This window comes from Rhinoderma darwinii, chromosome 3 (genome assembly GCF_050947455.1).
Source record: "Rhinoderma darwinii isolate aRhiDar2 chromosome 3, aRhiDar2.hap1, whole genome shotgun sequence".
Taxonomy (NCBI): Eukaryota; Metazoa; Chordata; class Amphibia; order Anura; family Rhinodermatidae; genus Rhinoderma; species Rhinoderma darwinii.
This window is the reverse complement of record NC_134689.1, coordinates 54749313-54774731: the sequence shown is the minus strand read 5'-3', so window position 1 is coordinate 54774731 and position 25419 is coordinate 54749313. Positions and strand designations below refer to the sequence as shown.

General features: G+C 41.5%; 3 protein-coding genes across 4 annotated transcripts in view; 1 reads left to right on the top strand and 2 right to left on the bottom strand.

The window, feature by feature from the left end:
- LOC142748939 (nephrocystin-3-like) overlaps positions 1 to 4933 on the bottom strand; it is a 47085-nt gene extending 42152 nt beyond the window's left edge. Inside the window, 2 exon segments of the mRNA XM_075856363.1 lie at positions 2018 to 2395; positions 4852 to 4933. Coding sequence (XP_075712478.1) covers positions 2018 to 2341 — 324 coding nt within the window. The 5' untranslated portion in view covers positions 2342 to 2395; positions 4852 to 4933.
- The window catches only part of LOC142748938 (uncharacterized), a 148153-nt gene that overhangs the window by 43062 nt on the left and 79672 nt on the right, over positions 1 to 25419 (bottom strand). The window lies entirely within an intron of this gene.
- Positions 4981 to 25419, top strand: part of LOC142748937 (intraflagellar transport protein 70A) — a 73217-nt gene continuing 52778 nt past the window's right edge. Inside the window, exons 1-9 of one of the 2 annotated variants that reach the window (XM_075856351.1) lie at positions 4981 to 5173; positions 15774 to 15839; positions 16801 to 17010; positions 17796 to 17852; positions 18488 to 18623; positions 21630 to 21734; positions 22783 to 22911; positions 23296 to 23345; positions 25000 to 25152. In XM_075856351.1, the coding sequence (XP_075712466.1) occupies positions 5120 to 5173; positions 15774 to 15839; positions 16801 to 17010; positions 17796 to 17852; positions 18488 to 18623; positions 21630 to 21734; positions 22783 to 22911; positions 23296 to 23345; positions 25000 to 25152 (960 nt within the window). In that variant the 5' untranslated portion in view covers positions 4981 to 5119. The remainder of the gene's footprint in view (positions 5174 to 15773; positions 15840 to 16800; positions 17011 to 17795; positions 17853 to 18487; positions 18624 to 21629; positions 21735 to 22782; positions 22912 to 23295; positions 23346 to 24999; positions 25153 to 25419) is intronic. The other variant, XM_075856352.1, reaches the window with a different exon arrangement.

Genomic DNA, 25419 nt, shown 5'->3' with positions numbered 1-25419 from the left:
TCGATTTGTAACCCTGCCTAAAGGCCCTATTACACTGGCTGATTTTGACAGATGCAGCTTGTTTGCTTCTGTCACAAGGAGCTATGTATGGGGACGAGCGGTCGTTACTCCGATCGCTCGTCCCCATACATTATTATCATGTTGGAAGGGAGATGTGCTGCCGACAACTAAAATATTTATCTTTTTCAAAACGATACGATCAGCAGATGAACGAGTCTTAGCTCGTTCATCTGCTGATCGCTGACCTGTTCACAAAGGGCAATTATCGGCAACGAGCGTAATATAAACGAATTGCCCTTAACTCCTCCACCTTGATTGACCATGCCAGGCTATGTAGATGTCACTTTAGCTGCCATGAAAGATAGAGGAGTTGGGCAGGAGAACTTGCCGGGCTTGGGACCACCCTCTTAGCACTTGTGGGCTAATTTTTTTTTAACACAATAAAGTTCTTTATATCGGCAATGAAGATACTAGGAAGGCATACAAAGATATGTGTGCACATGTTTTTAACTTACCTTAGAAAAATAATCTTTAAAGGAAATCACGATTTATTTCTAACAAACGAGTCTCAGTGATTGGTAGGTATGTTTTATTACTGCTGCTATGCATAGACAAGTTCGGAAATATCTCTCTACTCCCTATATAGCATTTATATTCATTTAGTGTCATCAAAAGTGATGACAGGTTCCCTTTAATGTCTGTGCTAAAGACTTAAATGAGACAACTCCTTTCCATATGGCCTATGAGGGAATATAGACATCATAACGGGGTCTCTAGGAGCCAGATCACAACTACGCTCTGTACAAGTAGCTCCCGTTCTGGCAGACTTGAGCTTGTAATACAAGGACGACAATTCATCTGAATGGCTGCCATGTTAGGGTATGTTCACACGCTTAACAAAAAAGGTCTGAAAATACAGAGCTGTTTTCAAGGGAAAACAGCTCCTGATTTTCAGATGTTTTTTGAGCAACTCGCGTTTTTGGCAGCTTTTTTACGGCCGTTTTTGGAGCTGTTTTCAATAGAGTCTATGAAAAAACGGCTCCAAAAACTTCCCAAGAAGTGTCCTGCACTTCTTTTGACGAGCCGTCATTTTACGCGCCGTCTTTTGACAGCGACGTGTAAAAAATTACACCTCGTCTGAATAGAACATTGTAAAACCCATTGCAAGCAATGGGCAGATGTTTGCAGGCGTAATGGAGCCGTCTTTTCAGGTGCAATTCGAGGCGTAAAACGCCTGAATTACGTCTGAAAATAGGTCGTGTGAACATACCCTAATAATACATTTGCTGGCTGGCTGCAGCTTCCCCCGACAAAATCAGCTGTTTGCTGGGGGTGTTGGGAGTGGGACCCGGGACGATCAGTCGATCGGCCTGATGACCACATTTTTATGAGACAACCCCTTCAAATGGCTAGTATACACAAAACTGTCCAGCTAGAAAAAAAAAAATTACTCATGCACGTAAAGTGTATTGGGACTTCTCTCTGCCCAACACAAAATTGGCAGGTTTTAGTTGGCAACAACCAACACTATAAGGGCTTGTCCTCACGTAACGGAATTGCGCCAGAAAATTTCTGTGGCATTTCCGTTAAAACTAGCAGAAATTCCGCTGCAGAAAAAAACCGCACCATTTCCTACATTATTTACTGCAGAAAATGTTGCAAATTTTGCTGCGTTTTTTTCAATACTAGAAAATGGTGATATCTCCTCTGAAAAACGCAGCAGTTCAGTCCACTTTCCGCAGCAGAAATTGACATGCTGCGGTACGAAAAATATGCACCACAGGTCAATTTCTGCTTGGAAAATTTACGCAGCGCGTGGATGAGATTTGTTAAATCTCACCCACTTTGCTGCTACTGTATTCTGCTGCGTATTTTCCATCCGCAATTCCGGACGGAAAATACGCAGCACTTCCGTTACGTGTGGACAAGCCCTTAAAGTAGCCGTATCTCAGCAAGGTGCAGAGGAAATCCCAGCACCATCTCCTGAATATACACTAGGCATGTTTTCATTACACACCTGTAACTCTGCCCTCAGACATTTATTCTCTTCATCCAGTTTCACCTCTTTCTTCTGCATGGAAGCAATATCATTATTCTTGCTAACACGAAATATCTCATACTCCTTCTTCAGTCGTTCATATTCAGCGGCATATTCCGGGTCCACTGATGCAGTGGATTTAAAACTGGCTCCTATAACCCTGGGGCCACGTCTGAAAGAACTGCGCAGAAGGCGTGCCTTGGGCTTGACTTCTACAGGAATCTCACAGGCTTCTCCCCCTCCACCACCAGAAGTATCCTCGATCACCTCTCCAGGGTTCACCAGGGAGGATGCTGTCCCCATTGTGATATGTCTGGATCTCTGGGTATTTCTGCTATCTCACCATCTCAGTGCTGTCTGAAGAACCACAGGAACAAGAACAATTAATAAACTTTTCTTTATTTCTTTAAAAAACAAATAAAACAAGTGATATCAAATTACTGTGGAATGTTACACGATGGCAGCAAAAAGCAACAAATATACAAACATACATAATGTAAAGATCAATTAAAATACATAAACAGCGAAAGAGCCCTGCGGCTAATCCCCCACCACAGACTCTGTCACAGCCGCGGACGTCACATGAAGACAACCTCTGTCCACATGCACGATTAGGGTATATAGACATCATAGATTCCTGAGTCTGGGGTTTTTTTTTTGTTTTTTTTAGTACCTAAGCAATAAGGATTAAGAAAATTAACCAAAAAGTTATATATGAACAGCAAATCTTTTGGCCATTTAGGAGTTTGAAGAACTCTCTAATGTAGTGTTTCTCAACCTTATTGGGCTGGATTCACACAGCGTTTTGCGGTGCTTTTGGTGGTGGTTTTAGCTGCGTTTTTTTTTTAATGCATTTTTTGGTGCAGCCAGATGATACCTAAGAGTCTACAGTAAAATATACAATACACTACACACAACTGCGTTTTGGTTTGTGGCATTTTTTAGGTCAGTGTCGTTTTTTCAAAATACAGCATGCCCTGGGTACGGTGTTTTTTTCAGGCATTTTTCCCATAGGTTTCTCTAGAGGACATAAAAAAAATGCCCAAAAAAAAAGGATGTACAAAATAACACGCTTCTCGATGCAGTTTAAATTGCCAGAATAATTCTGTGTGTAAAGGAGGCCTTACTATGGGAGAACCCCTGAAAACGTTGTCACTGCTGGAAAATCCTAAGGCTATGTTCACACGCTGACTCAAAAACGTCTGAAAATACAGAGCTGTTTTCAAGAGAACTTGCGATTTTCTCTGCGTTTTTTACGGAAGTTTTTGGAGCTGTTTTCATGTTGTCTATGAAAAATGGCGCCAAAAACGTCCCAAGAAGTGACCTGCACTACTTTTTCGCGGCCGTTTTTCAAAACGGGGGCGTACAGAACGCTGTTTTTTCCATTGCAATCAATGGGCAGATGTTTGGAGGCATTCTGCTTGCGATTTTTCGGCCGTTTACGGCCCGAAAAACGCCCGAAAATAAGCCGTGTGAACATACCCTAAAGGGGAGTTCACACAGAGTTTAATGACGAGTTTTTTGATGCGGAAACCACGCCGCAAAACAACGGCCAAAAATGCAGCCCATTGATTTCAATGGGAGACGGAGGCGTTTTTTTCCCGCGAGCGGAAAAACCGGCTCGCGGGAGAAAGAAGGGATAGGCAAAGAAAGCGTATTTCGCAGCGTTTTATGCCCGCGGCGCTCAATGGCCGCAGGCAAAAAAACGCCGCAAAAATCGGCGTGCAGGCAGAGGAAGATCTGCCTCAAAATTCCAAACGGAATTTTGAGGCAGATTTTCCTCCTGCAAAAAACTCTGTGTGAACCCTGCCTACTCTCATTCCTATTTCGAAAAAGCCTGGTATGGGGGAGGGAAAGGCATTTTACAATTTAATATTTTAGTTACTTTGCCTATACTCATGCCAACCATCTACGATCAGACTGAATTTGCCAACCCTGGACTAAAAGCGACAGCTCTTGTTTCTGCTTCTTCTGGGCAGTCCCTGACAAGCCCCAAGGAACCCCTGGTTGGGAATTTTATTCCTCTAATCGATAATTCGATGTGAAGCTCAGATTTTTACTAGTTCATCTTTAACCCCTTCTTCCCTAGGCAGCAAACAGGCACGCTTGGCCAACTACAGGATAGTAGTTGAGATAGATGAGTGTTGGCCAAACAGTTACGTTCTGTCTATGGCCAGCTTTAGAGTTAAACTCTTCACAAATAGATGACAGTAGACTGGAGTTAGGCTCCGTTGACACCACGTTTTGGCCCTTCGATTAGCGTGTGCGTTGGGAAAGCTCCCGGTATACACGCTAAACGTGTCTCTAGGGCTCCATTCTTTTGGCCTCCGTTGGACTGGTTTATGTCAATTTTTGAAGGATGGAATAGCGAAGTAGACTACGTTATTCTGTCCCGTGGGAACCTGCAAAAAAAACAAAACGTATACTGCAGAATATAATGGTGTGGTGTGCACAGAGCCTAAATCAGCTGTCTGTTTCCAACGGCAACCAGTGGGATTTTGAAAGCAGCCACATAAATGAATGGAGTAGAAGAAATTCAATAATAGGAAGTACAAGAATATCAAAGAATCTGAAAAGTTACTCAACTTTTTAAGTAGACAAAGCGTTAATTGCTGTGAAAAGCAGAATAAGATGAGAGAAATGGTGAGTGAGGGAGCACCTAACACTTATACACTCCATTGTAAAATCCACAAGTACATTACAAGCAGTCCCTTCCACTGATTGTCTGTCTGTCGCTCACTGACATCTAATAACAACTTACTAACTACTATGGATTGCTGTTCGGGAGTAACACAAAGACAACAAGAACTTACTGTTTGGTTGCCACGGAGAAGATTGACTCCTATCAACAGGAACGGCAGGTAATTAGCATTGCTCACTATCAATAAAGTTGATTGCGTTCGAAAAAAAAGGCAGCGACTGAAAATTGACGTCACTTTCTCTAAGGAGGTGGGGTTAGAGGGGTTGGCTTCGGGTTGGTTGCCAAGGAGCTGTATGAGCGGCCTTAGTAACCGTGAGCTGGGATAGAAGATCGTGAATTCGTTGTACGGATTATCCCGGGGAACTGACATCCCATCGGCAATGGCCGCCATGCAGATCAAGGATGGGGAATACACCGCAACTATCTATAAATTGGTGAGAGACTCGGTTAGTGCATGAAAATTGCATCTGCATAATATAGCTTTGTGCTGCTAGGATGTCTTCCTCATCCATCTTTCTTCAAGATGTGGCTTCACTTCTGGTCACTCAATCCTTCTCTCATACAGCTGTCTTCTCTAGTAACATCTTCATAGGAGTAAATACAAGTGGCCATAGAATCATCATATACTTCATAATAAAACCATGTGGCACAGTATCTGGGGGTGGTGAGGCTTGCTGGCAGGGCTGGCTCCAGGTTTATGTGGGCCCTTGGGCGACACAAACTTAGTGGGCCCCTCTGTGGGGGAAATTACGGCGGCAGAAAACATCACTTTGTGCCCGCATATCAAAGTTAGGCCCTGTTTATGCCCCCATAAAGATGTTAGGCCCCCAGTTTGTACCCCCATAAATTTAGTATTTAGTGCCCACTGTAGATAGGTCCACACAGCCCCCCCCCCTGGGAGTGCCACACAGCCCCCCCCCCCCCTGGGAGTGCCATACAGCCCCCGATATATGGACAGTGATATCAAGGGCTTCCCCAGAGACAGAGTCCCGGAGCAGAGCCGCTTCTAGCGCTCTGCCTGGGACTCCTTCTCTCCTCCTGGCATCACTGTCTATATACGGACAGTGATGTCAGGGGAAACCCCAGAGCTGGAGTCCCAGAGCAGAGCGCTAGTATAGGCTCTGCTCCGGAACTCTGGTCAAGCCCCTGACATCACTGTCCATATATGGACAGTGGTCAGGGGCTTGCCCAGAGACGGAGTCCCGGAGCAGAGCCGCTTCTAGCACTCTTCCTGGGAGTCTGTAGCCTAGTAAATGGCAGAGTAGGGAGCTACCTCCCTGCTCTGCCATAGTGAAGGGGGCTCCCTCCAGAAGAAGAATCACGTCGGCAACACTATGGCCATGGATTCCACTCCTGGAGGAGCCATGATGGCAGCGTCAGCACCCGACGGCCGAGTGGACCCCGGCACGTGCCCGGATTCGCCGGGTGCTGACGCCGGCCCCTTCTTGCTGGGTATACTGGTTATTGGCAGGGGTGTTTCCTGCCTCTTTGGTGCTGGAGAGGAATAGTAAAATGGTGCTCCCCCTCCCCAAATTTCAGAGGGCACAGATCACAATTTATCTGCCGAAATTCTGCCCCCTACCACCAGGGAATAGTTGTAGTTGTAACCTTGACTCATGGATCTCTGGTTGTAGATAATCATAATTGTTACATGTGGAGCCATCTTGGCTGCCCTTCCAGAGTGACCTGGAGTCTCCCCGAAAAAGCATCAGAACTTCCAGAGCCACAAAAGAACAGACAAGTCTCCCCCAAAGCAAAGATTCTGTTCATCCACAGAACTAAACACTTACGTGACGGCTGATCCCTGTGGATAGAGCTCAGCGCTGGGAGATGATGTGACATATGAGTTTTATTGGCTGGTACTTTTTATTAGACATGGCACTCTGGCTGGCACTATATACGGTGACGCTGGCTGACACTTTAGGGACATTGTCTGGCACTGTTTTGGTTGACACTCTGTCTGACACTGTTTATGGGGACGTTATCTGGCAGGCAATGTTAATAGGAAAACTTGCTGGCACTTTTTTTGGACACTTTTTCTAACACTGTTTATAGGGGCACTCTCTGGATGGCACTGTTTATGGGAACACTCTCGCTGTCATAGTTTGTGGGGCATTCTCTGGCACTGTTAAGGTACATTCACACACACGGTGTAAGTACTGCAGAATTTCCAAGTGGATTTTCTGTGAGGAAATTCTTCAGCGTTTGATCAGATAAATTGTCATGCTGCATATTTAGAATCCGCACCGCAAATAAATTTATGCACTTCTTTTCTGCGTATTTTTTCTGCAGCGTGTGGATTAGATTTGTTAAAATCTCATGCACTTTTCTGCTTCTGTAATACCCTGCAGATTTTTCACAATAAAATCCCTTGCAGAAAAGCCGCAGCTAATCTGCCCCATGTACACAGCCACTGGTTAGGGAGATTTTGGCATTGTAAATGGTAGCTGTCATATGGGGGCATGGCCACTGTTTTACAGCAGGGAAAAAAATTTGCATAGATGCTTCCTTGGTAACTATTGCTTAACCCCTTAACGACCACCCACCGTCTTCTGACAGGAGTCGGTACAGGTCGTTCGTCTACAGCAACGTCTTTTGGCGTTGCGGTAGACGAGGCTGATGAGCGCTCCTGTGAGCTCATGCTCTAAGCAGGAGCTGTAACCTACAGCTCCTGGACTGAGAGCAGCCTCCTGAACACAGCTGTAATCGGAAAACATTCGGACCCCAACTGTTTAACCCTTTGATCCCCGCGGTCCGTTACCGCGGCATGATCAAAGAGGACTACCCTCTTCGATCGCGACACTGGAAACCTGGTGACGCGATCGAAGACCAGGGAATCGCTCTGCAGTCAGCCTTGGGGACCTAGAAAGGACCCCAAAGCTGTTTGTTCAGTTTGCCTGCTGTTAGGGTACACTATGGGTTGCCCTAACAGCAGCCTGTGTCAAAGTGACACAGTGTCATGTATTAGCATACAAGAGTATGCTAATACATTATAAGTAAAAAATGAAGTTATCCCTTCATGGGATTAAACATTTTTTTTAACAAAATAAATAATTAAAAAATGTCCCCCAAAAAAGTCATTATTTTGCATGAAATATATTTTATTGCCCATACATTACTTTAAACCAAAATAACTACACATATTAGGTATTGAATTAATTTAACAGGTTATTTACCATGAAATGTGAACAGGATAAAAAAAATGACAAGAACCGCTTTTTCCAATATTCATGCCGTAGAAAAAAATGATATAACTTACACATTAAATGTTTTCTACCACCAAACTGCAAAAAGAAAAATACAATTTCTCCCGCATAAAATAAGGCTTCATACCACATTATTCCAAATTATTATGCACATTGGATTTAAGTGTCAGAAACATTTAATTATTAGTTTTTCAATTAAACTCATGGATGGTATTGTGTCTTAGGGCTCTTTGGATCATTGTAATCAATCTCAGACACCTGTGATAATTAGTTTGTCAGGTGTGCCCAATCAAAGGAAAACTACTTAAGAAGGACGTTCCACATTATTAAGCAGACCACAGGTTTCAAGCAATATGGGAAAGAAAAAGGATCTCTCTGCTGCCGAAAAGCGTGAAATAGTGCAATACCTTGGACAAGGTATGAAAACATTGGATATTTCAAGAAAACTTAAGCGTGATCATCGTACTGTGAAAAGATTTGTGGCTGATTCAGAGCACAGACGGGTTAGTTCAGATAAAGGCATAATGAGGAAGGTTTCTGCCAGACCAATTAATAGGATTAGGAGAGCAGCTGCTAAAATGCCATTGCAAAGCAGCAAACAGGTATTGAAGCCGCTGGTGCCTCTGGAGTCCCGCGAACCTCAAGGTGTAGGATCCTCCAGAGGTTTGCAAGTGTTCATAAAGCTATTATTCGGCCACCCCTAAACAATGCTCACAAGCAGAAACGGTTGCAGTGGGCTCAGAAATACATGAAGACTAATTTTCAAACCGTGTTGTTTACTGATGAGTGCCGTGCAACCCTGGATGGTCCAGATGGATGGAATAGTGGATGGTTGGTGAATGGCCACCTTGTCCCAACAAAGCTGCGACGTCAGCAAGGAGGTGGCGGAGTCATGTTTTGGGCTGGAATCATGGGGGGAGAGCAGGTAGGCCCCTTTAGGGTCCCTGACGGTGTGAAAATGACCTCTGCAAAGTACGTAGAGTTTATGACTGACCACTTTCTTCCGTGGTACAAAAAGAAGAACCGTGCCTTCCGTAGCAAAATTATCTTCATGCATGACAATGCACCATCTCATGCTGCAAAAAATACCTCTGTGTCATTGGCTGCTATGGGCATAAAAGGAGAGAAACTCATGGTGTGGCCCCCTTGTTCCCTTGACCTCAACCCTATTGAGAACCTTTGGAGCATTCTCAAGCAAAATATCTATGAGGGTGGGAGGCAGTTCACATCAAAACAGAAGCTCTGGGAGGTTATTCTGACATCCTGCAAAGATATTCAAGCAGAAACTGTCCAAATACTCACAAATTCAATGGATGCAAGAATTGTGAAGGTGATATCAAAGAAGGGGTCCTATGTTAACATGTAACTTGGCCTGCTACGTTTTGTTTTTATTGAAAGAGCTTTTGATTTCTGTAAATATGACCTCCTGATGCTGCAAATTCAACAAATTACCATTTTAGTTTTCTTTACAACCTTTAAAATGTTTTGATCTTTGTTGTGCATCACAATGTGAAACAGTGCATTTTGAGTTTTTTACTTCTAAAAAAAAATCTGTTATTAGGAGATTTGTTCAATAAAATTCGCATTATACTCCAACGGTTGATGGCTTGAAGATTATACTGACTGTCATTTGCATCGACTATTTAGGAAAATCAGCGAGAAATAACATTTGCATAATAATTTGGAACGCAGTGTATAGCCACATCAATGAAAAAATAAAGAAGTTATCGCTGCTGAAATCAGAGGCAAAAAACGAAAAATTTAGCTGGTCATTAAGGCCTTTTCAGAGGTTCAAAGAATACAAACTAAAGTCAGCAGATTATAGTTTTTTTTCCATGATCTTACATCGTTTCCCATCAATGTGGGGGTGGGCTGCAGTACCAGACACAGTCTCCAGTGGGCGCCGTGTCCCCGGCTTTCTGCTGATTAATGGGGGTAACGTTGTCAGGTCCCATTATATCCTGGATGGATCATTCATACACCCAGTTGTAAATATTTCTTAAAGCAACAGTGTCACCAACATTTTTTTTTTTATATCAGTTTTATGTTAGGGTTTTATTAAAAACGTTTATATTTATTTATGTGTTTGTGTGTTACTTTTTTCTATTTTTACACTTTTTCTTCCCTATGGGGGCTGCCATTTTTTTTTCCATTTCTGTATGTGTCGATTAACGACACATACAGACATGGAATACGGCAGCTCCAGTCCCATAGGGACTGCGAACGGGGCCCGTTCCATCCACTATGATGTACGCCGTGTGTGTGGGAACGGCGCATGCGCCGCTCCCACACAGTCCGATTTGAAATGCGCGCCGTCCGGCGCCATTTTCCTGTGGACCGGAAGTCGCGGCCGGGCAGTAAGATTACTACTTCCGGTCGCGGCTTCCGGACTTGTGCACATGGAGCAGCGGCAGCAGACGGAGCGGACGGACCGGAGGGAGCGGCGGCGACTGGAGCAGGTAAGTGATTTCTATGTATGTTCGTGTTTCAGTGTGTTTTACTAGTGTATGTAAACCTTCTACACTGTGTGTTAGCTCAAAAAATGGCGACACACAGTGTAGGAGGTTAGACCGTTCAAACCCCTCGTTTCTCCCGGCAATAGCCAGGATAAAGGAGGGGGGGGATGCTGAGAGCTCACTAGAGCGAGGGCTTTTTACCCAATTTTGCAGCATAAAGCAATGTGGTTGCTTTACCACATGCAATGCTACAATTTTGGGAATTGCTCCATCTAGTGACCAGTGCTGGGAAATATTATAAATTGAATCCAATTTATAATATTTCCTGACTCGTGAAAAAAAGAAAAAAAATTAGAACAATGTTTAATCACCTACACACTAATTGTTTAACTAAAAAAAAAAAAAACATGTTTTGCTGGCAACACATTCCCTTTAAAGTTCTCTAGTTTTGCACTCGTCCGTTTTTACAATTATCTGATAGATGTGAGTTTCTGATGCTCTGATTGATAACAAGTTTTGTATTCAACTACTTCTACTAGGGTATAGAGTCTGATCACGTGTGGCCGCCTCTTAGAGACACATATAGAGATCAATGTACTCTGCTCGTCCATAGGGGCTGCTGTATGAATGGGCATGTGTAGATACACTGCCTGTAGACTCCTTTTAACATGTATAGCTCAACCAGAAGTAAGAGGAACGACCACCTGATAGACACCTACGATAGCTCTAATCTCTGGAACAATAGGGATTCATAGGGGAAATCCATCCTGAATGATTTATTTTTTTCTTGAGAATAGACTCCTTTAGGTATGTGACATTGATTATAGGAAATTCATTGTAGTCAGACCCCATGAAAAGTAGGGACAGTTTGAAGCGGCTACCTGAGTATGGGATAGAGGGGGAGATGCTAAGCCTGTGTTCACATCAGCGTCTGGGTTCCATTCATCCATACCGTTCCACCTTTCCATTGGAGGAACGGAAAGTCGAACGGATACCATAGATTCTGTTTAAATTACCATTGATTTCAATGGTAATGCTTCTGTTGCAGTTGGTTTCCGTTTGTTTCAATTTTGTAAGGTTTCCGTTTTTTTAACAGTAGTCGACATACCTTTTAATATCCTTTTTAAATAGTTTTTTTTAAGTGTCAACAGGAAAAGGGAAAAATCATCTTGTAAAATGTTTCAAGAAGTAACTTGTCATTAGGCGTTTTTTAATTCAACAGCGTCCGAATACACCTATGAACTACACAGTGTATTTCCCACTGAAATCAATGGTAATCAGTCTGCAGGCGTATTTCACGTGTATTTTGGAGCGTAATATGAGCGTTTATGCTCCGGAATAAGCCTAAAAATATGCCGTGTGAACATGGCCTAACATACTGGTCATTACGATTTCAGGGAAACCAAATTTATTTATATGGTGTTTTTTTTTTGTTTTTTTTAAAGTTTTACTATTATTGCACAATGTACAACCTAGGAACACAGGTGCTCAAGCAAAGTAAATATATATAATCGTAATTTTTATTAAGTTATTGTAGACATTCAATATAAAAATAATAAGTGGCAGAGCATAACATTTAAGCAGAAAACAGGTTAGTGTTAGCTGTATAGAATGCAAGAATGGGTTATTAAAGTGCATGAATACATGGAGTGGGACAATCTTACATGAAAGGTAAGTATACAAACATAATCAAAGGGCACAACCATCCCCATAATATATATGAACAATCTATTCACAAACAAGCCTTGCAACCAGCATCACATCCAAAGAGTAAAGTATACAGACCAGGCAGTTGACCGCAAGGCCTATGGCAGTGATGGCAACTGGCCATTTCCATCAGTGACTATAGATTTTGAATGGAGCGGCAGGGGACATGTTCAGCCGTCGCGCCATTTAAATCCTACCAGCAAGCGGTCTCGCAGCTGGTGGGGACACGGGACCCCCTTCTGGCGATGAAATGATAACTTGTTGTAACCGGAATATTCCTTTCAATTGTTTAATTTCAATTTTTGTGGGGGAAGGTGGCAAAATGGAAAAGCAATTCCGCTTTTGTTTTTTTAGTTTTTGTTGTTTTATTTTGCATAATTTTCCATGCGGTTTAAATAATGTGTTAATTTTATTATACGGATTGTTACAATTGTGGCGATATTAAATGTGTTGCTTTTTCTAAAAAGAATAATGGCTTTAGTTTTTGTGTTATTTTCTGTGAATACTTTTTGTATATATATATATATATATATACATATATATATATTTAATTAAACTTTTTTTAAATTATTTTTTTAGTCCCACAAGGGAACTTTATAATGTGATATTTTAACTAATCTGGCTGCAGGGGATGATCTTTAATATACGTACTCGATAAGATGAAACTAAACAAATTATACAGTATCCAAATGTCCTTTATAGTCTATGTCTCAAATGGTATGATTGTTGTCAGGTCTATTAATGCGGTGATAATGGTTCTTTGCTATACTTATCTACTGTGTCTATCTTCGTATGTGTATACATCCGCCTTGGGATCCCCAGGGTTACCAGGGACGCTCTGTCGTCTAGATTCCTCTGATTGGCTGGTGAAAACGGAAGCTCGCCGCCATCCTGGGACGTCAGACGTGACGTGTTGACTTCGGATTGGCGGCCAGCCGAAATTATGTCAACAGAGGAGGAGGGCTGAAGCCTTTATATGGCCGGTGTTTTGCCGGCGCGTGTGCGGCCATTTCATTAGAGTCGTGCACGTGTCGGGAGATGGAATCAGCACACAAACAGTGCTAACCGGCATAAATACTTTAATCCCTGATGACGTATCACGTATATCTGTGATACTGAAACGTGTAGGATTACTCTGCAGCAAGTGGTTTCAGTGTATTATATAGTAAGGAGAGATCGTGGTCTATGAGTGGAATCCTATCACCCATAGACATTTCTCAATTCTGACCACTTGTCTGTGCCTGTATGTGTTATTTTGGGCTTCAAGAGCCAATTTTAGAATTTAACTAATAAAATTTACTTTTAATCGTTCTATTCAGGCGGTGACTTTAGAAATTAACTGAACGGACTATACTGTCAGTGTGCATAGTTACTTGCAATCTATGAGGCCCTGCATTTGGCACGGCCCATCTAAGGAGCTAAATGGCTGGGATCTGAGTTATCTCTGATCTCGTGCCTGTTGCAGCAGGATGTTGGCTGTATATTACAGCCAGCACCTGGTGCCAATGGCACGGGCACAGCTCTTGTGCCTGTGCCATCCACTGAATGTACCATTACGGTAGAATTGAATTAATGGTGTTGTCCCGGACATTTAAAAAACAGGCTGCAGGCAAGGGATGCACTAAAATAAGACTTAGGGTATGTTCACACGGCCTATTTACGGACATAATTCGGGCGTTTTTGCCCCGAATTACGTCTGAAAATAGCGCCTCAATAGCGCTGACAAACATCTGCCCATTGAAAGCAATGGGCAGACGTTTGTCTGTTCACACGAGGCGTATATTTACGCGCCGCTGTCAAATGACGGCGCGTAAATAGACGCCCGCGTCAAAGAAGTGACCTGTCACTTCTTTGGCCGTAATTGGAGCCGTTATTCATTGACTCCAATGAATAGCAGCGCCAATTACGTCCGTAATTGACGTGGCGTTCAAGCACCTGCACATGCCGTTACGGCTGAAATTACGGGGATGTTTTCAGGCTGAAACATCCCCGTAATTTCAGCCGTTACGGACCCCCGCCGTGTGAACATACCCTTACTCCCCTGGTAAATCGCTGGGCTTTCTATTACAGCCCGATGAAGGAACCTCCAGTATAGAGCACAGCTAGTTTTCTCTGCATGTGTTCTAATCAATAGTCATTATCTACAATGGGATTGAGGACACATATGTAATTACTGACCGTGGTTTAGCTTCTACTCACACATCTTTGCAGACCTGATCTCGCGCGGCACCGCAATCCAGCTGTGCCGTTCTGTGCTTACGCAAATAAACTGCATGCGGTTTTTCAGTGCGGTTTCCTTGATCCGACAGGTTCCCCCACAGTTGGGCTTTATTTATAGCTCGACAAGGAATCTAAAGCACAGATATAATTACATACGTGTCTTCTGCAATTGTTTCAAAATATTAGTCATCATTACAATCGCGACTGAGGGCAATTCCACAGCCCTAAGGCTGGGTTCACACAACCTATTTTCAGGCGTAAACGAGGCGTTTTACGCCTCGAATTACGCCTGAAAACACGGCTCAAATACGTCGGCAAACATCTGCCCATTCATTTCAATGGGTTTGCCGACGTACTGTGCCGACGACCTGTAATTTTATGCATCGCTGTCAAAAGACGGCGCGTAAAATAACAGCGTCGTCAAAGAAGTGCAGGGCACTTCTTGGGATGTAATTTGAGCCGTTTTTCATTGACTTCAATGAAGAACAGCTCCAAATTACGTCCATAATGGATGCCCCGCAAAACGCTAGTACTAGCAATTACGTCTGAAATGCAGAAGCTGTTTTCTCCTGAAAACCGCTCCGTAATTTCAGCCGCAATTGTCGTTATCGTGTGCACATACCCTTAGGGTGTTCTATTATGTCGCTATTTCAGTCAGCCCATGTTTATCATGGGTTACTTTTGTATTGATAGGGTTTCAGCAGACTAGTCCTGTTTACAAGGTTAGGCTAAACCTCCTATACCACGACATCGGTTATTTGCCCGGTTTAGGTTAGGATACTTAATTTTCTTTTCACGGAGTACGATTATTCTAGACACAATATTTCTTTAGTGCCAAGTTAGGGGACATCATGTAATGTTCTTTTTTTTACTCAACTATCTATAAATAAAGTATTTGTTATTTTTCCTTTTTTTTTTTTATTCCATTACATCACACTACTTTTCCCAAACCCTCCCCTGGTAAATCCCCTGCCACTCCGGTGGTCTCTGCGGGTCTTACTTTTACAGGAAGTAATGACGTTCAATACCATCCATTCCAATGATATGCTATTTTTGCCAGCAGAACCGCTGAGGCCAGTGGCTGTAGCGGTTACATGAATGGATCGGGACGTCATCACTTCCTGTAAAAGTTAACAGACTGGCGCTGGAGCAGCGCGGAATTTACCAGGTGAGAATTACTTATTTTGTTATTTTAGCACATCCCCTGCATGCAGCCTTTTAAATATCCTGGAAACCTCTTTAAAAAGCTTTTTACATGAAAATACTGAATCAAATAATAGAAAGGTATAAATCCTCGGGCTCAGCATCTACCCCTGTGTACTTTCCTGGTCTCAGTAGCGCAGCAGACCTGACAGATTTGCTTTAATGTTTACGGCAGTTTTATGCAATACACACCGGCCTCTTTATACAGTACATTGGAAATAAGACTGCCTTTTCTTTCTCAGATAAAGGAAGGAAGATATGGAGAAGCTGTGCAAATACTCAGCATTGAACTTCAGAAACAATATCGGGTAATGTAATTCTGATGAAATTATTATCATGCTACTCTGTGAATTTTATTTATGCCATTCTACTGTATATTACCTTTCTGCTTGTATATATGAATTTTTAATACTACATCTGAAGTATATATTATGTATTAAAGAAAACCTGACAGAGACATTGAGGGGGAATTGAGCAATGTTTCTACGCTATTTTCTGGCGTAGAAAAATCACAAACGTTTCCGCTCACTTTAAAAAAGTGAGCGGAGCATAGCAGAGGAGGGTGACTACTCCTATTCATAAGTCCTATCTGCACAGCTCATTGGCCAACAGGGCAGACAGGTGCTGCTGGAGGGGCCAAGGCACAACCCATATACAGATGTGTCCTTCCTCTTATCTCAACATAACCTGGAAAGTGTGGCGCGAGATAACCAGTTTTGAAAAAAACAAACAAACATAATTTCACAATACACTGTCACGACATGTCTATTCTATATGGATGTATGTGTGGCCACCTAGTGGTTGTGATGTGATTTACAGCCTGTCAAGGGTTTTGCCAACATTTGTTTCATGATAAATTGGAGTTTCAAGTAAATTAAGATTGGACACATATGTATGTAGTTGTTCTCTGGATTCCCCCATCAGCTGCTAAAGAAATTTGCTTCACCCTTGCAGGGAATCGGCAACATATCCTAGTTTATAATGGCCTATCCTAGTGAAAGGTCTGTATGTAGAGAATCCGTCACCGCAGACAGACTTTACACTACTGTATATGTAAGCTATATAAAAGATCACCAATGCTAGTTTAGAGATATGACCTCTGCATCACATCCACAGCCTTTATTCATCTGTCGGTATCTCTGATAGCCTTAAACATTTTTCTTTAAGAAGATATAATGAAGTAATTGCTATTATCTTATTAAATACTAATTTTAGAGGTCTCATATTTGTACAAATGTATGATATATGTATTGTCATGTTGTGTTGCAGTCTAGGGCTGGCCTGTCTCTCCTGGGGTACTGTTATTATCAGATGCAAGACTTTGTCAATGCCGCAGATTGCTATGAACAGCTCATGCAGATAAATCCTGAAGTTGAAGAGTACAAACTATATTATGCCCAGTCTTTATACAAGGCGTGTACGTACCCAGAGGCCATGAAAGCAACTTTTCTCTTGGATAGTCCTGCATATCAGAGCAAGGTAGGTCAGCGGATCTGTGCTTTCTGCACTGTCCTCTTAACCTCATGTTCCTGCTGTTACCACCTACTATCATCTCCACCGTAAAAATATTTCTCATATCCTTGCGTATTTTAACCTATATGGAATAAAAAAGTTTGTCTATAAACTACTCCTTATTTCTACTTGTAGAGTATTTTTTAACACCATTAACTGAATGCCAGGGGTCACTTGGCTCGGCGGAGGGTGCTTGTTCATTTCAATGGGGAGAGGAGAATAAGCCACTGCTAGACACCTCTCCAATGGGCCTCATCCCTCTTTCTCCCTGGCATCTGCCATCAGGGAACAGTCGGCTGCCCCATACTTATAGATCATAAGCCAATTTTTCTGCTCCTTAAAGCCGGTCACAGACATTAGATGAAAATCTGCCATCCAATTTACAACTGCGGTTTTGCCCAATACCATTACAAACATAAGAACAAGTGTCAAAAGCTGCTCCCAGCAATTGTCCTTTGTATCATAAACATTTAGAAAATCTAAATTTCAATACGTCAGTTTGGTAATTGGTCATTTCGATGAAAGAATGTGACCATTTCATGGCCACAAAGTCAAAACTGTCCATTTTAGACAACAATTAACTGAGATCTATGGGCAGCTTTAAAGCGAAGGTCCACCCTTGGAACTACTTAAAAATATATAATGCACAATAGTATATAAAGCAATTTCCTGATCAAATGTTGTTGGAGATGCTTTATAATTAGGTGCAACCTGATAACCCTTAGGAAAATAGATTAATTTTTTTCTTTTAGGTGTTGAAATTACAAGCTTGCATTAAATATGGAGAAGAAGATCTGTCGGGAGCTAAGGTATGACATTGATTTCAAAAAGTCTTTGTTAAGTTATATGTACCGGTTACTTGTAATAAAAACTAATTTCTAGCTACAGTCCTCCAATTTTCACTTGGCATTACTACTAGCATTGTCATGAGCTGCCAGGGGATCTGTATAGAAAATGGCTCTCCCTACTGGTTAGTGGCAGCATGTGCAGTCACTATCCATTAAAGGTTTTATCACAAATATGTATTTTTCTGCAGCATGAAGGGGCCAATGTCCCCTTAATGTTTTTCCTGATACATTGGTGCATTCGTACCTGCGACCCTCTAGTCACAGATTTTGTTGCTGAACTAAAGGATCGGCCATCAATTTGTATTCCTGGAAAACCCCTCTAATATCTTTGGAAGGTCTGCATACAACGGAGTGCTTGCTTTTAATGGATGGTAACTGCCCATGCCCAGACACGGCAGTAAGGATTATCGGGCATGCTTGTTTTTGGGATCGGTGGGGTTCCAAGCGGTCAGAACCCAACAAATGAGATTTTTGGTTAGTGGATATGCCATGAAAGTTGGGAAACCCGCTTTGAGTTTCATTGTATGTTTCTTACTGAAATTCATATTTCAGAATTTTGTTTATAACTGCATATTTTTAAAAAAATTTCGCTTTAGAGTCTAGTAGAACAAATACCCCCTGATGACCCAGATAGTGAAATTAATTCGGGATGTTTGCTGTACAAAGAAGGACAATATGAAGAAGCCTGCAAAAAATTTCTTACTGCCATGCAAGTTGTTGGATACAAACAAGGTAAATAAAAAAAAATTGTATTTTAATGTTCTTTTTTCTTGATTTTTTTTTTATAGATTTCATTTTACTAAGTGTTTAGCCAAACTGCATTTTACATACGCGCTATACCTCTAGTAATAGACACCAGTATCCCAAGGCACAAAACGTAATGGACAATTGGTGTTCCCAAGATGGTTTGAATCAACCTGTGACCTTTCTTAGTCATTCATACAGTGCAAAGAGGTACCCATTACAGTTTTCGGCACACCTGAAACTTTAGAAGCAGAAGCCACCCTGTTTCTAAGGATTTTTACTCTTTTTAAAGAGATATTGTGACAAGGCTCACTTCTGACTGGCCCTTTTTTTTGGCGCATGGGGTAGGGGATTTTAACACTGCAATCAGACCCACTATTTCAGATTCCCTTTCAGCCATATCGTCATTATCACATACTAACTACTGCCCCCCTGAACACAACTACAAAAACACCCGAGTGTTTCTGCCGCTTTGTTTTAGCGATCAGTGTAGGTCTCAGTGCTCAGACCCCCACCGATCAAATCTTCTGACATGTCACTATGACATGTTTGAAAGTTTAGTTACCCTTTAGCAATTTTAAGCCCTAAAAAAACTTCTTTTTAAATAAGGCCCATCACATTCCCTAATCTGACTCCTTTCCTTTGCCCCCCATTACACTAGTCATCAGAACCTGACCCCTTCATTCAGCAGTATCCCCCACACTCCTTGCACGCCATGTCTGTAACACATATACAAGTGGGTGAGTGGCTCATGCAGCCTTATATTTACCACCCTATTATACAGGGTGGGCCAATTATATGGATACACCTAAATAAAATGGGAATGGTTGGTGATATTAACTTCCTGTTTGTGGCACATTAGTATATGGGAGGGGGGAAACTTTTCAAGCTGGGTGTTGACCATGGCGGCCATTTTGAAGTCGGCCATTTTGTATCCATCTTTAGTTTTTTCAATGGGAAGAGGGTCATGTGACACATCAAACTTATCGAGAATTTCACAAGAAAAACAATGGTGTGCTTGGTTTTAACGTTGCTTTATTCTTTCATGAGTTATTTACAAGTTTCTGATCACTTATAAAATGTGTTCAAAGTGCTGCCCATTGTGTTGGATTGTCAATGCAACCCTCTTCTCCCACTCTTCACACACTGATAGCAACACCGCAGAAGAAATGCTAGCACAGGCTTCTAGTATCCGTAGTTTCAGTTGCTGCACATCTCGTATCTTCACAGCATAGACAATTGCCTTCAGATGACCCCAAAGATAAAAGTCTAAGGGGGTCAGATCGGGAGACCTAGGGGGCCATTCAACTGGCCCACGACGACTAATCCACTTTCCAGGAAACTGTTCATCTAGGAATGCTCGGACCTGACACCCATAATGTGGTGGTGCACCATCTTGCTGGAAAAACTCAGGGAACGTGCCAGCTTCAGTGCATAAAGAGGGAAACCCATCATCATGTAGCAATTTCAGATATCCCGTGGCCTTGAGGTTTCCATTGATAAAGAATGGCCCCAGTATCTTTGTACCCCATATACCACACCATACCATCAATTTTTGTGTTCCAACAGTCTTGGAGGGATCTATGCAATGTGGGTTAGTGTCAGACCAATAGCGGTGGTTTTGTTTGTTAACTTCACCATTCACATAAAAGTTTGCCTCATCACTGAACAAAATGTTCTGTGTAAACTGAGGGTCCTGTTCCAATTTTTGTTTTGCCCATTCTGCAAATTCAGTGCGCCGATCTGGGTCATCCTCGTTGAGATGCTGCAGCAGCTGGAGTTTGTAAGGGTGCCATTTGTGAGTAGCTAATATCCGCCGAAGGGATGTTCGACTGATGCTACTCTCCAGTGACATGCGGCGAGTGCTACGCTGTGGGCTCTTTTTGAATGAAGCTAGGACAGCCACTGATGTTTCTTCATTAGTGACAGTTTTCATGCGTCCACATTTGGGCAAATCCAACACTGAACCAGTTTCACGAAACTTGGCAAGCAGTTTGCAAACTGTAGCATGGGAGATGGGTGGTCTCGTAGGGTGTCTTGCATTGAAATCTGCTGCAATGACCCGGGTACTGCGTTCACCAGACATCAACACAATTTCTATCCGCTCCTCACGTGTTAACCTCTGCGACATGTCAATGGCTGTAAACAAAGAGAAGCTTGTAAATAACTCATGAAAGAATAAAGTAACGTTTAAACCAAGCACACCATTGTTTTTCTTGTGAAATTCTTGATAAGTTTGATGTGTCACATGACCCTCCTCCCATTGAAAAAACTAAAGTTGGATACAAAATGGCCGACTTCAAAATGGCCGCCATGGTCAACACCCAGCTTGAAAAGTTTCCCCCCTCCCATATACTAATGTGCCACAAACAGGAAGTTAATATCACCAACCATTCCCATTTTATTTAGGTGTATCCATATAAATGGCCCACCCTGTATAAACTATGGCTGGACCATTGTACTAAACAAGCACTTTTTACTTTGTGTCACCCTTTTTCCCTTATAGATTGTAAGCTCTTGCGAGCACGGCCCTCGCTCCTCTTGTATGAATTGTAAATTAGTTTTGTCACTATGTAATGTTTGATATTGTCTGTACACTTTCCTTCTGAATTGTAAAGTGCTGCGGAATGTGTTGGCTCTATATAAAGATTAATATTATTACTATTAGTATTAGTAGTTTTCTATCTTTACTATGACAACATACTATTTGGTTTTAACTCCATTCATTCATTTATACTATTTTATTACATTTCTATTTGTTTGCATTCTGCATTTAGAACAACACAATGTACTCTACTATAAACATTCAAGTCATAACCATATAATCAATTTCTTTTTCTTTTTATCAATATTGTTATAATAGTAAAATTGCATTAATCTGATATTCGTGCTTGGTAGTAGCAAAAGTAAACAAGCATTGTATATGTTTTTGCATTATATTGTCAACATTGTCATTCATAATTTCTCAAAGTTTTTTTTCTTTTGTTTGGATAGACTTATCCTACAGCATTGCCTTATGTTACTACAGCATGAAGCAATATGTGCCCGCATTAAAGTACATTTCAGATATTATAGAACATGGAATCCGGGAGCATCCAGGTAGGCTTCTATGGTAAAGATGTTGGATATATTTAAAATCAACATGTTTTAGGTATAATGCTAACGTGCAGCCATTTTTTTTTATTCATGTGAATGAAATTAAAGGCTATGGAAACCTTTGAAGACTTTTTTTTTTTTTTTAGTGTTTAATGCAACTTTGTATTAAAAAAAAAATGTACTTGTACTAAAAAAAAATTTACTTTTTGAGATACATCTTCCATGTGTACTGGATACATAGAAGCTGTATATTCCGCTGAAACCTGAATCCATCAGGTCAGCAGGACTGACGGCTTCAGTGACAGCGGGTCATACAGGATCCACCTATTATCGATCACTAAGAGACACGCAGGACCCGCTGTCAACTAAGCCGTCAGTTCCACTGACCTAACGTATTCGGGTTTCAGCTGAATATACAGCTTCTATGTACCCAGGATGCATAGAAGCTGTATCTCAAAAATTAATTTTTTTTTCTAATAAAAACAAATCTCATTATCATCTCATTATTATCGCAGGCATGATTACAATTAAAGGTAACACCTCTATATATATATATAACACTGGATCCATTAGTAACAGTACGTGATTGACACAGCTCCCCTCTTATCCCTTCCTGCACAATGACCACTGCACAGGTCACAGAGCATGTCGAAAACACTCTCCCATACAAATCAATAGATCTCCTGTTCACAGGTTCCTATGGACCATGTGGCTGCTGTAAATCATCTCTAAATGCTGTTAACAGCAGTTCAAGCAAGATGGCTGCCCCCATAATCATTTACAGAAAAAAAAAAAAATCTACAATCAAAAATTAAAAACCGTTTAGAAAAAAAATATGGTTTTAATTAGTAAAACAATATATATCCTTTTAAGCCATTGTAATTTTTCAGTATGCTCTTCTGGCAATCGCAGGCGCATCATTTTTTTAAGTATTTATTTGTGTCATCAGCGTTATACTTCGTTATAAAAGAAGCTTTTATAGTTCTATGTAAGTGTAAAGGGTCCTATGAGAACTATTTTTCATTGATTGTTTCTTTGTATTACCCTCCAGAGCTGGGGGTTGGCATGACAACAGAAGGAATTGATGTCCGTAGCGTGGGTAACAGTTTGGTACTGCATGAAACGGCACTGATTGAAGCATTTAACCTGAAGGCTGCCATTGAGTATCAGTTAAAAAATTGTAAGTCCACATCTGTCTTTCATTTTCTTATGACATATTAGTTTAGTATTACTAAAAAATAGATTTAGGCATCTAAAATATTGTGTGAAATAACTAGTGCCGGAGTCATTGTTTCCATTTCTGTCTACAGTAACTCGTGGGCTGCTGGCGTAGAAGGGATAGTTTGTTTACATGCATCTTATCCATATGGCCAGGATATATACATAGATCCCTTATCTATGAATGACGTATAAAATAAATAATCCCATTCCATCCATCAGCAACTTTCCCCTTGAGGTCCCCAAGATCAGAACATATAATTGATGTTGGTGTATAATATATTATAATATATAAAGTAGAACACCACCGTTTCCTCAGCATTTGCTATTTCATTTGTTCTTGTAGATGAAGCAGCTCAAGAAGCTCTGACAGATATGCCTCCACGATCAGAAGAGGTAAGGCTGTGGTCTTGATGTAGCGCAGATGTAAGTCTATTATAAAACAATATATTGATCTCAAGTCGAGAGAAACAATAACAGTGCCATGAATGTGTTTCCCTTTAATGCCTAACTACAGAAAGGCAATAACTAAGAGCAAACTCTGGTTCACTACATACAAGCCAATGGACAACATGTCATCATGGACCAGGGTTTAAGGAATGTTTCCTGCTCCAATGCATGGAATCCGGGCTGTCCAGAGGATAAAGGGGGCTCTTTCTAGTAATGCCACTAAGCGTATAATCATTAAAGGTATCCTTACAGTGACCAATATGGGCCGTGAAAACGAGCGCCAATCAACGAGGCAGCTCATTTATCGGCGCTCGGTTGCTTCTTTCTAAATGAGCAATGATCAGTAATGTATGGGGGTGAGCGATCGCTCTTCCCCATACTTTTCTATCATGTTGGCAGCACGTCTCCTTGTTAACACGGGGAGATACGCTGCCGACAACGATAATATTTATTGCTGCATAAACGAGCAGATCAGCCGATGAATGTTTTCTCATTCATCGGCGGATCGTTGCCCAGTTTGCCCGATTATTGGCCAGTGTAAAAGGGCCCTAAATGTTTTGCAGGAGTGAAATCAGTGGAAATAAAAAATCCCTATCTTTGCTGCTAAACCATCAGCAGAAGAAAGGATGCCAATTCTTTATGACATCCTTATCACTTTGTCGGCACACTCAGGTGGCATCCTTTATTCTGCTTATTTTTTAGCAGAATGTAGTATGCTATGTTAGTATGCCAACAGAGTGGCAGGGGGTGACGTCATAAGAAATTAGATTTATCTGTGGAATCTCTGGGAAAGCTCCAGCTTGCTAAGGGGCTGATTCCAATAATAAGTATATAATAGATGATTGATTGATGATTCGCTAATATATAAGTATGACTTTGTCAATAGTAAACCTACAATTTAAAGGGAACCTGTCAGCAGTTTAGAGGAGGGGGAAGGCATTTTAAACATACTTTGTTTGTCGGTCATGCATGTTGCATGACTGACGTTTGATTCACCCGGCACGGCGGTCGCAAGTGCCACTGTCTGCACTAGGTGACAGCTCTAGCGATTAATCAGGAGGTTTATAGAGCCGTCACTCAAAGCAGAGGGGCGGGGCTTGCAGCACGCAGTGCAGAAGCTCTTGCACATCAAGTCCCGCCTTAGTGATCGGCGCATCAGGGGGAATTTTCACACAATTTTCTTGATCATGCAACTTGCATGACCAAGACAAAATGGTGTGTTTAAAATGCTCACCCTCTCCCCTTTATTGCTCTGCCAGCTGTTTTGAGGCCTCAAAATTGCTGACAGGTTCCCTTTATGAACTGTATCCATAAGAAACATGAAAGTTGACTGGGTTCATTGTCTTTTGATTGAAGTTTGACATATTTGTCAAATTGAGAAGTCTACACTGACTAACATGGTGCAAAGCATTACTAAACTATGATCAGTGGTTTGTGTATCTGAATAATTCTTTTGCTTATTTATTGTAAGTTGTTAGTACATACTGTATATACTATGTGGAGCTAAGAGCTGCATGTCCGGCTGCGGCATTCACAAATGTCTAATACTTTCAGTGTCTGTTTCTTGGTGTTTACTTAGCTTTATTATGTCATTTTACAGGAACTTGACCCAGTTACTCTTCATAATCAAGCTTTGATGAACATGGAAGCCAAACCCACAGAAGGCTTTGAGAAACTGCAGTTTTTGTTACAGCAAAATCCTTTTCCTCCGGAGACATTTGGAAATCTCTTACTTTTGTACTGCAAGTATGAGGTATGAAATTCCTATCCGATTGTACATGATCTGACACTATGTACTGACCAGAAGGTGCTGTTCTTTTCCTTTGTATGTTTACAGACCATTAACTTGGTTAATAGTTCAGTTTGTTTTTTATTATTAGACTTAGTACATTTTAATTAGGAATGGAAAGGTTTCCAATTATAATAAGTGATACTTTCTGACCACAAATACCTATACTGTTATTCCTGATGGGATATAAGCCTAAATTGTTTTACGGACTTGATTTATAGAACCAGGAAT